This window comes from Tympanuchus pallidicinctus, unplaced genomic scaffold, assembly GCF_026119805.1.
Source record: "Tympanuchus pallidicinctus isolate F22 unplaced genomic scaffold, pur_lepc_1.0 scaffold1, whole genome shotgun sequence".
Taxonomy (NCBI): Eukaryota; Metazoa; Chordata; class Aves; order Galliformes; family Phasianidae; genus Tympanuchus; species Tympanuchus pallidicinctus.
The window spans coordinates 106,782,904-106,796,824 of record NW_026294618.1 but is presented as its reverse complement, the minus strand read 5'-3'; the positions used below and the strand labels follow the sequence as shown (position 1 = coordinate 106,796,824).

Here is a 13,921-nt window from a genome sequence, read left to right as displayed (position 1 = left end):
TTGGGTAGCCTTGAGAAGGTACAAGAAAAAGAACTTTCAATACTGTTGCTTACCACGTGGCTCACTGCAATCCTCCAGCTGGTACTCATGGCAGGGCTTCAGTACAAGTGTGTTGTGTCACACACACAAATACGTACACACACATGTACAAATAACCCCTTTTTCTTCTTTAAAGGATAGGAACTTTCTCAAGACAGTATAATTTCAGGTTACAGAGGAGAAAAAAAATCATGGCATAACAGCCATAGTAACTCACAGCATACTACACCAAATGATGTAAAGGAAAAATAAAGAGTTAAAGAAACACTGACTTGCTGAAGCATCCAAGTGCGTAACTGCTGGCTCCCTCTTCTCACCAAGAACATACAGAAGTAATGCAAATAAGCCACAAGTCTTACAGCAAAACCAACGAGCTGAACTAAGGCTACTTGTTATTCACAGGCTTCACCTAACTGTTCATCTTTCTAGGACAGCTGCTATCTTGAGGTAGGCTGTCCCATTTACAGTCAATAGATCTGCAAACACTTTCATGCCGTGCATCCCTAAATGCTCACGTGCAGATCTCAAACCATGATCCCAGCACTTCTGTGTATCCTGCAGAATTAAAAGGACCTAAAAGACTTACAAACATATGAAGTGTGCACAGACTGGTATCATCATGGCATGGGATTTCTTTTATTTCCATGCCTGTTGCAAGAATACTTTAGTATACAAGCTTCCCCCCTTTTCATACTTGTATAATTTCCTCAGACCCAACTTACTGTTATGACCAGTGTATCTCACTGTCTTTTAGTCCTACTATTCAACACCTTCTCTGCATTCACCTTTCCTTATTCTTATTTTCTTTGGTATTTTTCTTTTCTGACACTTTAAGCCCCAAAATAAGAGAACCTATTTCAAGAGAACCTGAAACAAAACAAAGAAGGGAAAGAGAGAAGGCTGAATTCATCCTCCTTGTCTGTTTAAACACACCTTTCCATTTCTCAACTGTTTATTCCCCACGTTACAGGAGATTTTTAATGTGCATTCCTAAAGCAATCAAAGGACAATACTAAAACCTCTTACATTACTTGAGGGTCGCAATAAAAGGTGAAAGACAGATTCCTAAGTTCTTGAGCAATATCACAAGCCAAAGTTGGATATATGGGAATAAAAAAATCGTATGTCTTGTACAAAGGAAAAATATCCTTAAGAAAATGAGAAATTGCTATAGTGAATCAGCTCATTGGGACAATCAGCATTTTATCCTCTTCTTTCCCCCAGCAGGAATTAGGGCTGGCTGTTTTAGATGATGACAAACAAAAGTTCTTCCCATTAACAGCGATGTAACAAAACATCTGAGTGAAGCCCATTCACAGTTCAAGCTACTTACAAGCTGAGGTTTGTCTTAAACCAGATGAATCCATCTCTTCCCCCAGCACTAATTACCATGTCCTTACATGTTATCTTTTGCTCTGTGTTACCCAAAGGAACGTGTGATGCTTCTCAAGGCCTTGACATCATTTCACAGAGCCTGGATAGATCTGCCACCGTGGCTGAAGAGTTTAGTTGTGTTTTAATAGGAAGCTCAGTCATTTCTCCAGATTTCTCAACACAATGCTCTACCCCTTTTTCTTTACTAAGGGATATCACAGTTGTCTTTGGATAGACAACAATACTGAGGTTACAGAGTGGACTCTTCCACAGCTTCAAGCAGGATGCTGTAACACCAGTTCTCCCACAACCACCATGTAGTTCAGATGGAAACCCTTTGCCAGTATGGCTGTCGTAGGTCAAGATACACTTCTTCCTGCATTGAGAAAGAAAATTCAGAACTGAGCACTGCAGCCCTACCTGACTCTCTGAACGGAGCCCACTTGCCAGATATTCAAGAAGTATATGCAGGCAAGATTTATATCAATATCATTAGTTAAATACATTCTAAGTAATAAATACATCCTCACTATGGATGCCCCATAACACCTGTCCATGCACAGAATGTCACTGGCAGCACGAAGCCAAACCCCACACTATACTGGCTGCCATGCTCTCCCCTCTGCTTACGAACCCAGTCAGCCCCAACACCTACACAGCTTGTAACAACTCTCCATCACTAGCTAACGAAACTTAATACATCTCAAAAGTAAACATTCAATTTATAGATAGCAGAAAAAAAAAATAAAATAAAATAAAAAACAGGATTGCCTTTAATTACACACATAGTATATCCTATGAGGCTGAAGTACCTGAACAAACACCAAGAATTATTATAATAGCCAAACTCTACATTAGAGCTGCCAGAGATTAAAGGATTTCACAATGTAATCAGAGCAATGTTTTTAAAAATACATTTTACTCTAACAAAATCAGAGCACAGTACCTCAGAAAGCCATGCATGGGTCTATGTTAGATGAGGTCCTGAGGTCCTGCCCCCAGGCAAAAGGCACTGTCCCCATGCAAGAACTCAGGGCTTCAATGTGAGGATTCTCCATTCTGGCACTTTCAAATGGAATGAAGTCTGCCCAAGTATTTCAGGCAGACAGCACTAACTGCTCCCCAGGCTCCTGATGATTCTCCTGCTGATGCAGAAGAAAATACCTTGGGACTCACAGTGACAGGATCACTGCCTCCAGTGAATTAGGAGCAAGCCCTTAGTGCAAAGTCATCTGTTTTGCAAGATATGACATCCAAGAAGGAATGTAAAACCCCTATGTGATGACTTCATGTGCCCATCTAGCATCAAACAGACAGAGACAGACATGAACTTGTACAGTCAGCCCTAGTCTGGTCAGTTACTGCTGTTGGTATTACAAGTCACAATTTCAACCTGAGAAGAAAAAAACTCCACAGAAATGGGTTTGGTAATGAATACAGCATGCTCTAATCACATTCGTGCATATTCTCTTACAGCATACAGTAACACTGATTTACAAGTCTGATGTGAAACCTACGGAATTCAAACGACAGACTCCCATTGACACAAAAGATTCAGAGCTCTACACTTAAAATAAACACCAAAAAGAAGCAGTAGATTAACTCACACTGACAAGCAAAAAAAAATTCCACCAATCCTAAAGCCTCAGCTTACATATCAGGTTGCTCTCAAGAGCAAGCAATGCTGTATCAGACTTCAAATGGCAGCTGTACCAGCGTGGGTGCCATTGGGAAAGCTGAAGTCCCAAGTGCCATGCTGTGCACTGCCATTCTGGATAGGAAAATCACTTCCATTTCAAATGCAAGAAGAGAACGCGAGCAAAAGTGACATCATTTCACTGTTTGGCCAGCACAATGTGAGCAGTTTCCATGGAAAGGCTACCATTTATTTCAGTAATGTTACTGTAAGGTTTCTCTCTCTGAAGAGATACTGTAATTTTCTCTTTTTACTTAGAGAAGCAAAATAAAGATATTTTCTTACTGCGTTCCCCTCCCAAGAAGCACATTTACAGCAGGAATGGCTCAAGATTGAAGCTGAGCTTAACTTACAAATAGTCTTGTTCAATTGAGGTGCTGCTGCATTTGCTCCACAAGAGCCCTCACACCTCCAGCAGCACGCAGTGTTAGTCAGCAGTTTTACTGCTCCTCTGTAATAACCTCAGCAGGAAGCAAAAAGCACACACGAAAGCCTTCTGATATTTTCTTTGCACACAGAAGTCAAAGCCTGGGGTAAAACAAAGGAATTCTTAAAACAGAGAGTTTACAATAAATTGCTACAACACCACTTAGACTGCAAATGCTAAAATGACATGAATTTCTATAGAGACACTTCCACCCCAGGTATTTGTGTCAGTTAAAGACTATTAAGGGTTATGGTACAATCTAATTTCATGTATTTAACACCACTGGCATTTTCTCTTCTAAACTCAGTGTCTGTTCCAAATATCTCTGTGCTCATTAACCAGAGCATCTGAGAGTCATCACAGTTTTATCATCACATTCATTTGGTTGAAGCCTTGAAAAACAAGATATGTAAGTTTGGCTTGATGTTTGTTAATAGAAAACACAGCTTTCAGACCTTATCTTCTGTCACTCCAAGAAACGAGGATGCACTTCTCAGAAATGCATGTAGAATACTGGGTAAGTTATTATACATACACACACACACACACACACACTTACAGAAAGCTTCTCAAGTGTTTTCAGGTTTTGTTGATGAGTCACACAAGAAAAAAAACTGACAACATCAAACTCCTGAGAATAGAAAGTGAGAAAAATTATGAAAGTAAACATTATCACCTCATTCTCTGCTCCTTCAGCTGTTCCTAAGGACCAAAGATGCTCCTGACCTGCAGCAGCTTCCTGTGTGCTACATGACAGCTTAAAACATGCACGAGGCCAAAATGGTTAATGCAGTGCTGCAAAGCACTGTGCAATAACTAAAACTGATTTATAAGTCTGATATGTATCACGTTTCTGATACCACTGGAATTGATTCAGCTGTAGCTGACCAACTCCATTCCCCATGCGTTCACATGCAGGGAAAGTTCTGGTTTAAATAACTGTACCTGACTGAACACATTGCTTCCCTGTGGTCACCTAGGCACTAACAAGACCACAACTCAGGGTGAGCAGGCGCTGTCAGCGACGTACAGAAGCTCCTGATCCAGCAGAAATAGCCAGGCTGTTTTTATGTATGCTTTTCAGACAGGAACAGCAATTTCAGATAGACAACACAGTACTTTGCAGAACAAGATCCAATGTGCAGAGGAATACTTTCTCCTCTCAACCATGGTTTGGAGTCAAGACCAACAGAGACAGGTCAGTCCTCTACTGAGACACCTAAATTCTGATTATTTATCATTTTATACATTCATCAATTAGTCAGAAGATGTTAACATTCATTATTTAGGATCACAAGCACTTCATCCTCTCTTGCTGCCAGTAGGTGAGTCCCATAATAAGATCAGAAGTGACCTGCAAAATAATTGAACAGATGTGACATCACAGCCCCCACATTTTAATGAATCAGCTCTGACATAGTATATATACTACATGATTTGGACGTAAGAACCCAAAGAAGCATCCTTTTATACTGCTCATCAGAATGTCCAAGCCACGTTTTACACACTCTCACCAACCCTTACAGCAGATGCAAAATACAGGGATGTACACAAAGTGTGCAAATCATGATTTACTTGTGATTACTTTTGCCATGACAACAAGCAGTGCTGTAACAATGATAACAGCCAGTGCTTTTAGCACTTCCACATTACTTGCCCTTTCCCACATTAACAGCAGCTGACACAACCAAAACCCACAACTCAGTTGTGAACCTCCTTGAAGTTTAAGGCAAGTCCCTCACAGCAAAGCTGTCGCACATAACCACTGACTGAAGCGAGACCAAGGCCAAACCAATGTTAGAAGTAAGCCTCCCAGCTGACATCCACTCCATGCCAGCATCAAGTTACATAAACATGAAAGAGGAGACATTTGACAACTTACTGGTGAGCCAAGTCCTCTGCAAAACTGATTATATGAAGTGCAGGACAGGCAAAACTCTGATTAAAGTCAATAAACAGACTCCTAGATGGACAGCTGCCACCTCCAGCTCCTCATGGCTTGAAGCCAAGCTATAGATCATGGCAATACACTACACAGAGGACACAAGTCATCACAGCTTTAACACAACCACTGCCTTCCTATTAGTAATAATGCTGAGCTCTCAGCATGACCATTTGGACAAAACAAATACCATCGAAAAGCCCACCATGCTGAGAGCAGAAAACCATGTATTTGTCTGTGAATGAGTTTTAAAAATAAACACTTAAAACCTTACATCATTTTTCTGCTTTACCATCTGATGAACACCAGTAAGAAAAGGGCAGCTTTGGGGTTCCATAGTTTGCTTTACTTACAGCTGAGTCAATGCACTCATTTTGAACAGGAAGAAGTGAATGATGAAAGAAACACTGTATTTAAAAGAACATTTTATAAAATCAACTTTCCTAACGTATGCATTACACATCTTCACAAGATTGTCAAGCATTCTTCTTACTAATCACTTTAAAATGCTTCAAAAATTAATGAGAAGTCTCTCACACTTCCCACTCTGGGGTTTGTCAGCCCTGTCAAGTATATCCATCTCACCATAAGTAATCTGGATTTGTCCCTGCAGAGCAGGTTAACTTACAGAACGCCTTCAGCAAAGATAACCATCACAGATAAATGGACAGGTGTGAGAGAGAAGCATGGTAAGTGAGGAGGACAGCACCCAGCACAGAGCTCATCTCAAGCAGATCCAACAAGCATTGACTTCCACCAGTGCCAAGACAACTCCTCCCAGCCGCTTATAAGACAGAAATATGAGAATTCCATCCAAGACAATTTATTAAGGCAAAAGCCTCACTTCAGAACTTGATTTCAGATGCGTAGAGGTCCAAGAAATGGGCTTTCAAGTATACAAGATGCTGATTTCCTTTATGAAAACATCTTTAAGCCCAAAGAAAATAGAGCAGGCTAAAGAAATAGCACCATGTCTACAGAAAGTTACTCCAGCAGCACCAGCAGGATGTTTCAGTTTTGTTGTAATCATTTGCTCTATTTCATTCATTTTAATACTGTCACAACTGCTTGTCTTTCCAAATATTGACATTGTGCCTATCTTTAGGCAATTGCAATCAGGGAGAATACACAGCTCTTAGAAGCTGTCCTGCTTGTTGGCCATCTTCCTTAAGAGCAGCAGTAACAACACCCACAAAAAAACCCTGAGATCATCCCTGATTTTTTTTTTTAAACTTGTCATAATTAAACACGTGCAAAGTCAAGGCTTTGAAAAGTTTTAGAAGGCACTGCACATTCAAGTATATTGAGCCTCACCCTATCATTTGTGTACTTTTCTAAGTCCATAAAGACAGATATAAGAAGCCAATAAACCAATAAACATTAGATTTTATAATCCTTAAGGCTCCACACAGGCTAAGTTAGGAAGGTGGAAGAAAAACTGGAGACCTTCACCTCCACTGCAATGACTCAAAAAAATAGGCAGGACAAGAAACACAGACAACTTGGTCCTTAAGGATGTAAATAAGCCTATTTAGGACAGTCTCTCCTTCCACAGAGCTGGATTAAGAGCAAGAACTATTGCTTTATACCCTACAAGCAAGGGCTCAAGATTCACATCCCTGCTTTTTTAAACCACCCAACACCTACTGGACAGACAAAAAAGTTATAATCTAATTAATCTGCTTGCTACCAGAATAATGTTGACACCAGACCTCTTGCCGTCCATTTCAGAAAGAAATGTAAGTAAGAAAAATACTCCTTTTCCATAACCAGCCAAAACAGAACTGAAAACACCTTGCTAATTTTCACAGTGACTTTTCACTAAGTTTATTGACCCACCATTCATTCCATTGTATATACTTCTGTGGTGAGGGGACAGGTCATCTGTTACTTGTCTCCTGAGGGTACCTTCTCTGCTGCCTGCACTGAGATGCTTGAGATGCTCTGGGCTCCCTCCATAGTGTTTTTTGAGGTGCTCAGGGCTCGTGCCCCTCACTTTGTGGAGATGTTCTGTACTTCCACTGTGCTTCTGAAGATGATCTGGGCTGCCACCGCTGTGCTTTTGATGCTCAGGGCTACTGCCAGGCCTCTGCTTTTGAAAGTGTTCAGGGCTACCACTCAAAACATGCTTTGGGAGAGTTTCTGGACTGCTACTGCTGTGCTTTTGTTGTTCAGGTGCTTTGACAATGGTTTTCTGATGTTCTGGACTCGGTCCTTTCAGGTGATGATCAGGACTGCCCGAACTCCTGTGCTTCTGATGCTCGGGGCTTCCTTCACCCCGAGCTTTTTGAAGATGTTCTGGGCTCGTACTCGGATGATGTTTATGATGATCTGGACTGTCTGTGCTTCCCGTGCTAGAAGTACTGCTCCCATCACCGACATCTCTTATGTACGTGCTGGTGGCAGTTAATTGGCACAGGCTGATTTGGCTGTCAATGGAGCTCCGGCTGCCCGCTCCACCGCCCTTCTCCTCATCCAACAACACACACAGTTCCTTCAGCTCCAGGTTTTCCTTAACCACTTCCTCTTGTCTCACTTCCAATTCTTTCAGCTTCTGCAGGTACAAGGCAACCTCTTTGTGCATAATACTGGCACTGTATCTGCCCAGTCTCTGCCACTCACGGGACACCCTCTTGCCTTTCTGCCTGTCGTCATCCAGAAAGCAGCAGAGGTCTCTCAGCTCCTGGTTATCTTCTTGCAGCTTCTGATTGATATCCTTTAAAAGAAAGATAATCATGACTGAGAGGTGTCTAAAAGAACCAGCGTTACATCACCACCACGATACGAGCCAGCAAACAGCACTGCCATAAACCCATCATTTAAGCACTCGAGCAAGGCAGAAATAATTGCATGTGTGGATCTGCCATACAACAACGTGCTCCAAACAAACAGAGCTGCTGCCCAACAAGTGACTACAACCTTTCAAAGGTTCAAAAGCTCAATTCTGATCAGGCAAAGAAAGCTTCGGGTGTTTAATTTATGCTCATCCTAAATATCAGAATAGCTCTGTTCCCAAACAAAGCAAAGATCATACGCTCTCTCATCAGGATCTCACTCCCTTGACAAATACTCACGTGCATGGCACTGCTAAATATAACTGAAGTATATCAGAAATTGTCATTCCACTTAATTATTAACGCTTATGCTCTCTACTCTTGAGAACATAATCACATATGAAAGTGAGCACATGTTAGAGATTTCAGATATGAGTTTTGATTTCATTCCAGATTTGCATATGGGTGCCTTATCAGTCACCAGCTTACCAGCACAACCTCAACCACTCTGAAATGAACCCACAGTGTTGGGTGCCTGAACAGATTCTGCATTCCAATCCAAGTACGTGACTCCACATCCTTTCTTAGGTGAGGAAGCACCTGAAGCAAATGCACCAAAGCAGAAGTGTTCAAGCTACTACTAAAGCAGAATAACATGCCAAAGAAAATACTGTCATTATCTTGTGTTTCTAGTGGCCATATCTTACTTTCTTGTGGCCATATCTTACTTTCTCTCAACTCAATATTCATTCCTTCTTCTGTGGGATATTAGAAGTGGAGATGAGTCACAACCATTAGAAGGCAAGCCTTACAGAAAGGCCATTTTAGCACAGTTTCTGAAGAGCGTGAAGCTTTCGCAGCCCCACTAGACATGTGCATCTGTCTGATATTCCTCTCAAAGCAAACTCAAGGCAGCCTAAGAAACCTGTGCTGGAGAGAAATACTTTAAGTGATCCCATGGCTCAGGCAGAAGCAGGAGGACCCACATGCCAAGTGCAGGCATCGCTGCTGCTCAGGGCCCTACTTTTTCCTCATGGACAGAGAGGCTCAGGAACCACAGCAGGGTGTCAGACCTCGTTCTCCCAAATTCCCTGTGGAAATTCCAGCTAAGATATCTGAACAAATAGTGGAAGTCACACGTCACTTAGGGAGTTAGGCACTGCAAGGGGAACTTGTCACTACTTCCTGCACATCTTGGCCTGGCTTGTTCCTCATCTAGCAGATGATCCCACGTGATGGCACAACACGTAGCTGCACCACAAAGGTCACATCTGCTTGCACTGATGCACTGCCTTTGAGAGGTCTCCTGCCTAGGACATCACATATCCTCAGAAGGGACAAATTCACACTCTGCAGGACGGGAAGGCGGAGGAGCAGCCTCCCCCTGCACACTACTTAGCTGTGTCATACAGCTACTAAAGATGCTTTATCAACAATTCACTCGCCTGGAGCTATTCTGCAAATCGGGAACCCTCTTCCCGTATTCCCTCATGTCATAACGCAAAGCCCACGCTGCATTTGGGTGCCTCCTTCCCTTTAACTTCGAAAGGAATTTCTTAAGACAGTTTCATTTCTCGAAGCAGTAAGACAGAAGCTGCCTTTTAGCCATCTCTAAGCTAACACCCCCACAAGTTGCACCGGGGCGATCACCTGTAAGCAACCACACCGCCTCCCCAGCCTTCAGAAGCTCAGAAGGAAGCGCCGGGATCTTACGGCTCTCACCGGCCGAGAGTTCAACGAAGGAGGGACGCAGCATCGCAGCGGGCAGCGGCACAGCGCTAGGAGCGGAACGGAACCGCGATACGGCTGCGGGATGCTGCCGAGCAGCTCGTATTAAGTCACCTTACACGGCGGCAGCGTAAAGCGGGCACAGCCTCCTGCACGCCTATCGCCGCGCTTTCCCGATGGGGACGCGTCGCTTCGCCCGGCGCAGCGCAGCCCGGCTCGCAGGTGACGCAGCGGCGCCCCCCGGCCCGCCCCGAGCGCTACCTTCAGGCCGCGGATCTCGCCGAGGTGCAGCTGGAGGCGGCGGTTCACCTCGCGGATCAGGTTGCTGTGGTCCAGCATCGCGCTCATCTTTTCGGCCTCGGCGCGGCGGAGGCTGCGGATCAGCTCCTCCTTGCTCCACTGGAGCAGCTCTTCGTCCGACACCTTGGACAAGTCCTCGGCCGGCGCCGTCCCGCAACTTTCCGCCGCCACTTTGGCCATGCTGCGGACCGGGGGAAACCGCGATGGATCCAGGCAGCGAGGAGGAGGAGGGAAGGGCGTGGAGAAAAACCGGCCGCGGTCCGAGGAGCAAATTTCGCCGGGGGAGGAGAGGAAGAAATGAGAGAAAAAAAAAAAAAAAAAAAAAAGCCAGGAAAAAAAAAGAAAAAAAAAGAAAAAAACCCAGCTCAGCTCCCGCAACAAGTCGGCGCGCACCCCATGCCCCCGGCCCGCCGCCTCTCCGCCGCGGGACGCCGGGCGCGGGGCCGCGCGGGCGCTGCCGGCGCCAGTGGCGGGCGCGGGGCCGCCGGCGGCTTTTAGCGGGCGCGCCACGTGCGGGGCGGGCGGGGAGGGGCGCGCCGGTGCGGGCCGCGCGGCTCGAGAGCGCCACCTGCTGAGCGCCGCCCGCATCGGCTGGAGCCGTCCTGCGGCCGAGCGGCTCCGGGATCAAAGCTGGGGCTGAGCCCGTCTGCTTAGAGATGCTGCGCGTAAAGCCGTCTCGCGGGTGCTTTGGGAACGACGCTCGACAACCCGTCCGTGCCGCTTAGAGAGAAAGGTGACGTGATGCAGCTCGGAGCTGGGTGAAACGCCACTACGCGGTGAGCTGTAGGCTGACAGCCGCCTCCCATCTTGCCACACCTGCGCATGAAACAGCTTCTTCCCGAGGGGAGACCCCGAGTCTGTCACTCAACGGAGCACGGAGCTTCGCCATCACTGTATCCCACAGTGCTAAGCACGAACCTTGTGTTTTCACCCTCCCACCACTCCCTGAAATCTTCAGGAAGCAAAGCTTTAGATAAAAGCATTGACCAGCTACAGAGAAAGTACACCAACAGGCCAAGAAGAGGAGCTGTCGTGTTTTATGCCAAATGCATTCCATTTTAGTGCGACTAAATAAGAACAGCTTGGGGGGAAAGGCAGTGATAAATAAAGGCGTTTCTTATTCTTGTAATTCAGCAGGGTATTAGCTGAAAGGCCCCGTGATGGTAGATTTCTTATTCACAGGAATGGAGACTTTTAATCCAAAAACTCCAACAGAGACTCAGCTCCATGTTTACATGAGGTGTGGCCACTGGAAATACTTCAGTACGGCCCAACTTGCACAGCTGGAGCTAGTTCTGAACACAGACCTGAAGCATGTGAAGTGAAACTCATCCAGAGTGCTTCAGTGTGAGAAGGGTCTCATTTCACACTCATGTTGCAGGATCAAGACGAGAGTGAGAAATGCCAGGCAATTATTTCCAGCTCCTGGCAGGTTCCAAACTGTCTGTACAACAGCCCACTCGGGCTGGCATTGATCAGCAGCAGCAGTGATGACCACAGGTGCCCCAAAACACACTTATATTTCAACTTGAAGCTGCTTTTTTGCAAGGTTGTCTTGTTCTCCTGAACCATTCTCACCCTCAGGCTGAAACAGTTGGGCAGAGGTCTGCAGTGCTGTGAGGTCCCTGAGGGCCAGCACAGTCCTTTCACAGCTGCCTGCAAGTTATCCAGCACTTCAGGGCTCTGATTTCTCCAAAACATTATTCTAACCACTGATAAACACACAAGGATTTCACCAACACTTCTGGGCACCTCCAGTGAGACTCCATCCACCCATGGAGCACCCCAGTCCCGTGAGCCATCCAACCATGCCTCCATGACCCGATAAGACTGCAGACACGTAAATGCACCCTCACCCCTAACTACTCCTATCCATTCCCTGTTGGCAAAGATGCTCGATTTGGGCAGCGGGCCCCATTTCTTCCTAGCAGTCTTCAACATCCAGAGAGGATCTCAGGGTCAGAAAAGCCAAGAGCAGCTTCACAAGCACTCAGTGACCAGCAGCTCCATCCACTCCTCCTCCCTGGCAAGACGGAGGGGAAAATCACTGGAGCCCTCATGTCCTAAGAGCCACGTAGCTGCACTAAACATGCAGCTTTCTCATCCTCAGAATATTTTTGAGAAAGATGAAGGTTCGTGGATTCACAACTAGGAAAATGTAAAAGAAATCTAGAAAAATAGTATTTTCAAATTAACTGACAGAGGGAAAAGAAAGTTTCTGCTTTAAATCTTTTAATTAGTTGTCTGTTTGTAGTTCTGCTTAAATTTAAGCATTACTAACATACATTTTTTTCCACCCCTTTCAAATTAAAACAACAACAAACCCACCTTCAATGTTTGGGCTCCTATGAAGTGAAGCATTCAGAGCCTTTCTTGCAGAAAGTATTAATTCCTAATGACATAATCTTTGTTGCTATGGCAGTTTAAAAAATGATAGCATCATTTTTCAAGTATATATGACTCTGATCAAACCTTCAGTCTCTAGCTGTCTGGCAATTCTTTGCAGTGATCTGGTGCAATATGCTAGCCATACAGGTGGAGAAGGCAGCATGAAGAGTTCTTTGAATGCATTCAACGAAGAGGCTGATCCTCATTTCATCCAGTGAAAGCAATACTGAAAAGCTGACACCAAAAAAACCAAAAATCTTGGAGAAGAAAGAAGCTAATAATAGGTGTGTGAAGCTATCCCAGTGATCACAAGGGCAGGTGGAGCTGCAAGCTGAAGCTGGAGCTAGATCTGCTGACTCCATCCTTTCTCCACCTTCTGTTCTGATTCTGTGGACGTACCAAAGGATGCACCAACTTCCAACAGCGCTGTCATCTCAGCAAACAGCCACCAACTCCACATTTACCATCATCTCATACAGTAAGGCTGTGAAGTTTTTTACTGGCGTGGGGCTGCTGAGATGTTCCTGTGTGTATGAATGCATGCAGGAAATAAGAGGGGGAGCCACAATGGTCATTGAATGAATGGTGATCCCACAAATCACCTTCCTCTGCAGCTTCCACCTCCATGCACAATCTAATCTACCCACAGCTATTATTCAGTTGATTTCAAAGAGATTTCTAGAAGCTGATTTAGGCTAACTGGAGGGCACTAGAGTGATGCTGGCTGGTTGGTTCGTTGCTTTTTTGCTTTGCACATAGCAGAGCAGAAATTCATTGGGAGAGACGATCACAGTGTATGGTTTGCACTGGCGCAGGCATGACAGCCCAGGTAACAACTTTGAACAAAGCAGAGGTAAGAGAAGAGAGGGGGACGATTTGGGAAAGATTCTGAGAAGGAAAACAAAAACAAAAACAAAAACATTTAGCTTAACTATAGCACAAACCATCGCTTCACAACTGCCATCAAAGTATTGCCAACCTCAGCCAATTGCCAGCAATTAGGGATGACATAGACTGCAATATTTGGAATACAAAGGGAGCAGAAAGGAAAGAGAGACAAACTGCTGTACATTTTGTCACAGCTGACGTATGGCCGTTGCCAAGGGCAAGGGCTTCAGAAGATAAACTGCCAGGCTGCAGGATAAACCATTGTTCCAACAAAGAAATATTAGAGGCCAAGGAAAAACAGGTTCTTCAGGGGATGAGTATTTTCTGTTTGTAGCATTAAATAAATAATGCACACAAAGCACGAT

At 44.8% G+C, this 13,921-nt stretch overlaps 1 protein-coding gene across 8 annotated transcripts in view; it reads right to left on the bottom strand.

Annotated features, from left to right (window-relative positions):
- Window positions 1–10,731, bottom strand: part of CCDC85A (coiled-coil domain containing 85A) — a 59,756-nt gene extending 49,025 nt beyond the window's left edge. For 7 of the 8 annotated variants that reach the window (XM_052675670.1, XM_052675682.1, XM_052675698.1 and 4 more), the window contains exons 1-2: window positions 10,242–10,731; window positions 7,318–8,194 (exon numbers count right to left, since the gene is read on the bottom strand). In XM_052675670.1, the coding sequence (XP_052531630.1) occupies window positions 7,318–8,194; window positions 10,242–10,460 (1,096 nt within the window). In that variant the 5' untranslated portion in view covers window positions 10,461–10,731. Of the gene's footprint in view, window positions 1–794; window positions 4,891–7,317; window positions 8,195–10,241 lie in introns of those variants that run through there. The other variant, XM_052675734.1, reaches the window with a different exon arrangement.
- Window positions 10,732–13,921: the final 3,190 nt, after the last annotated feature.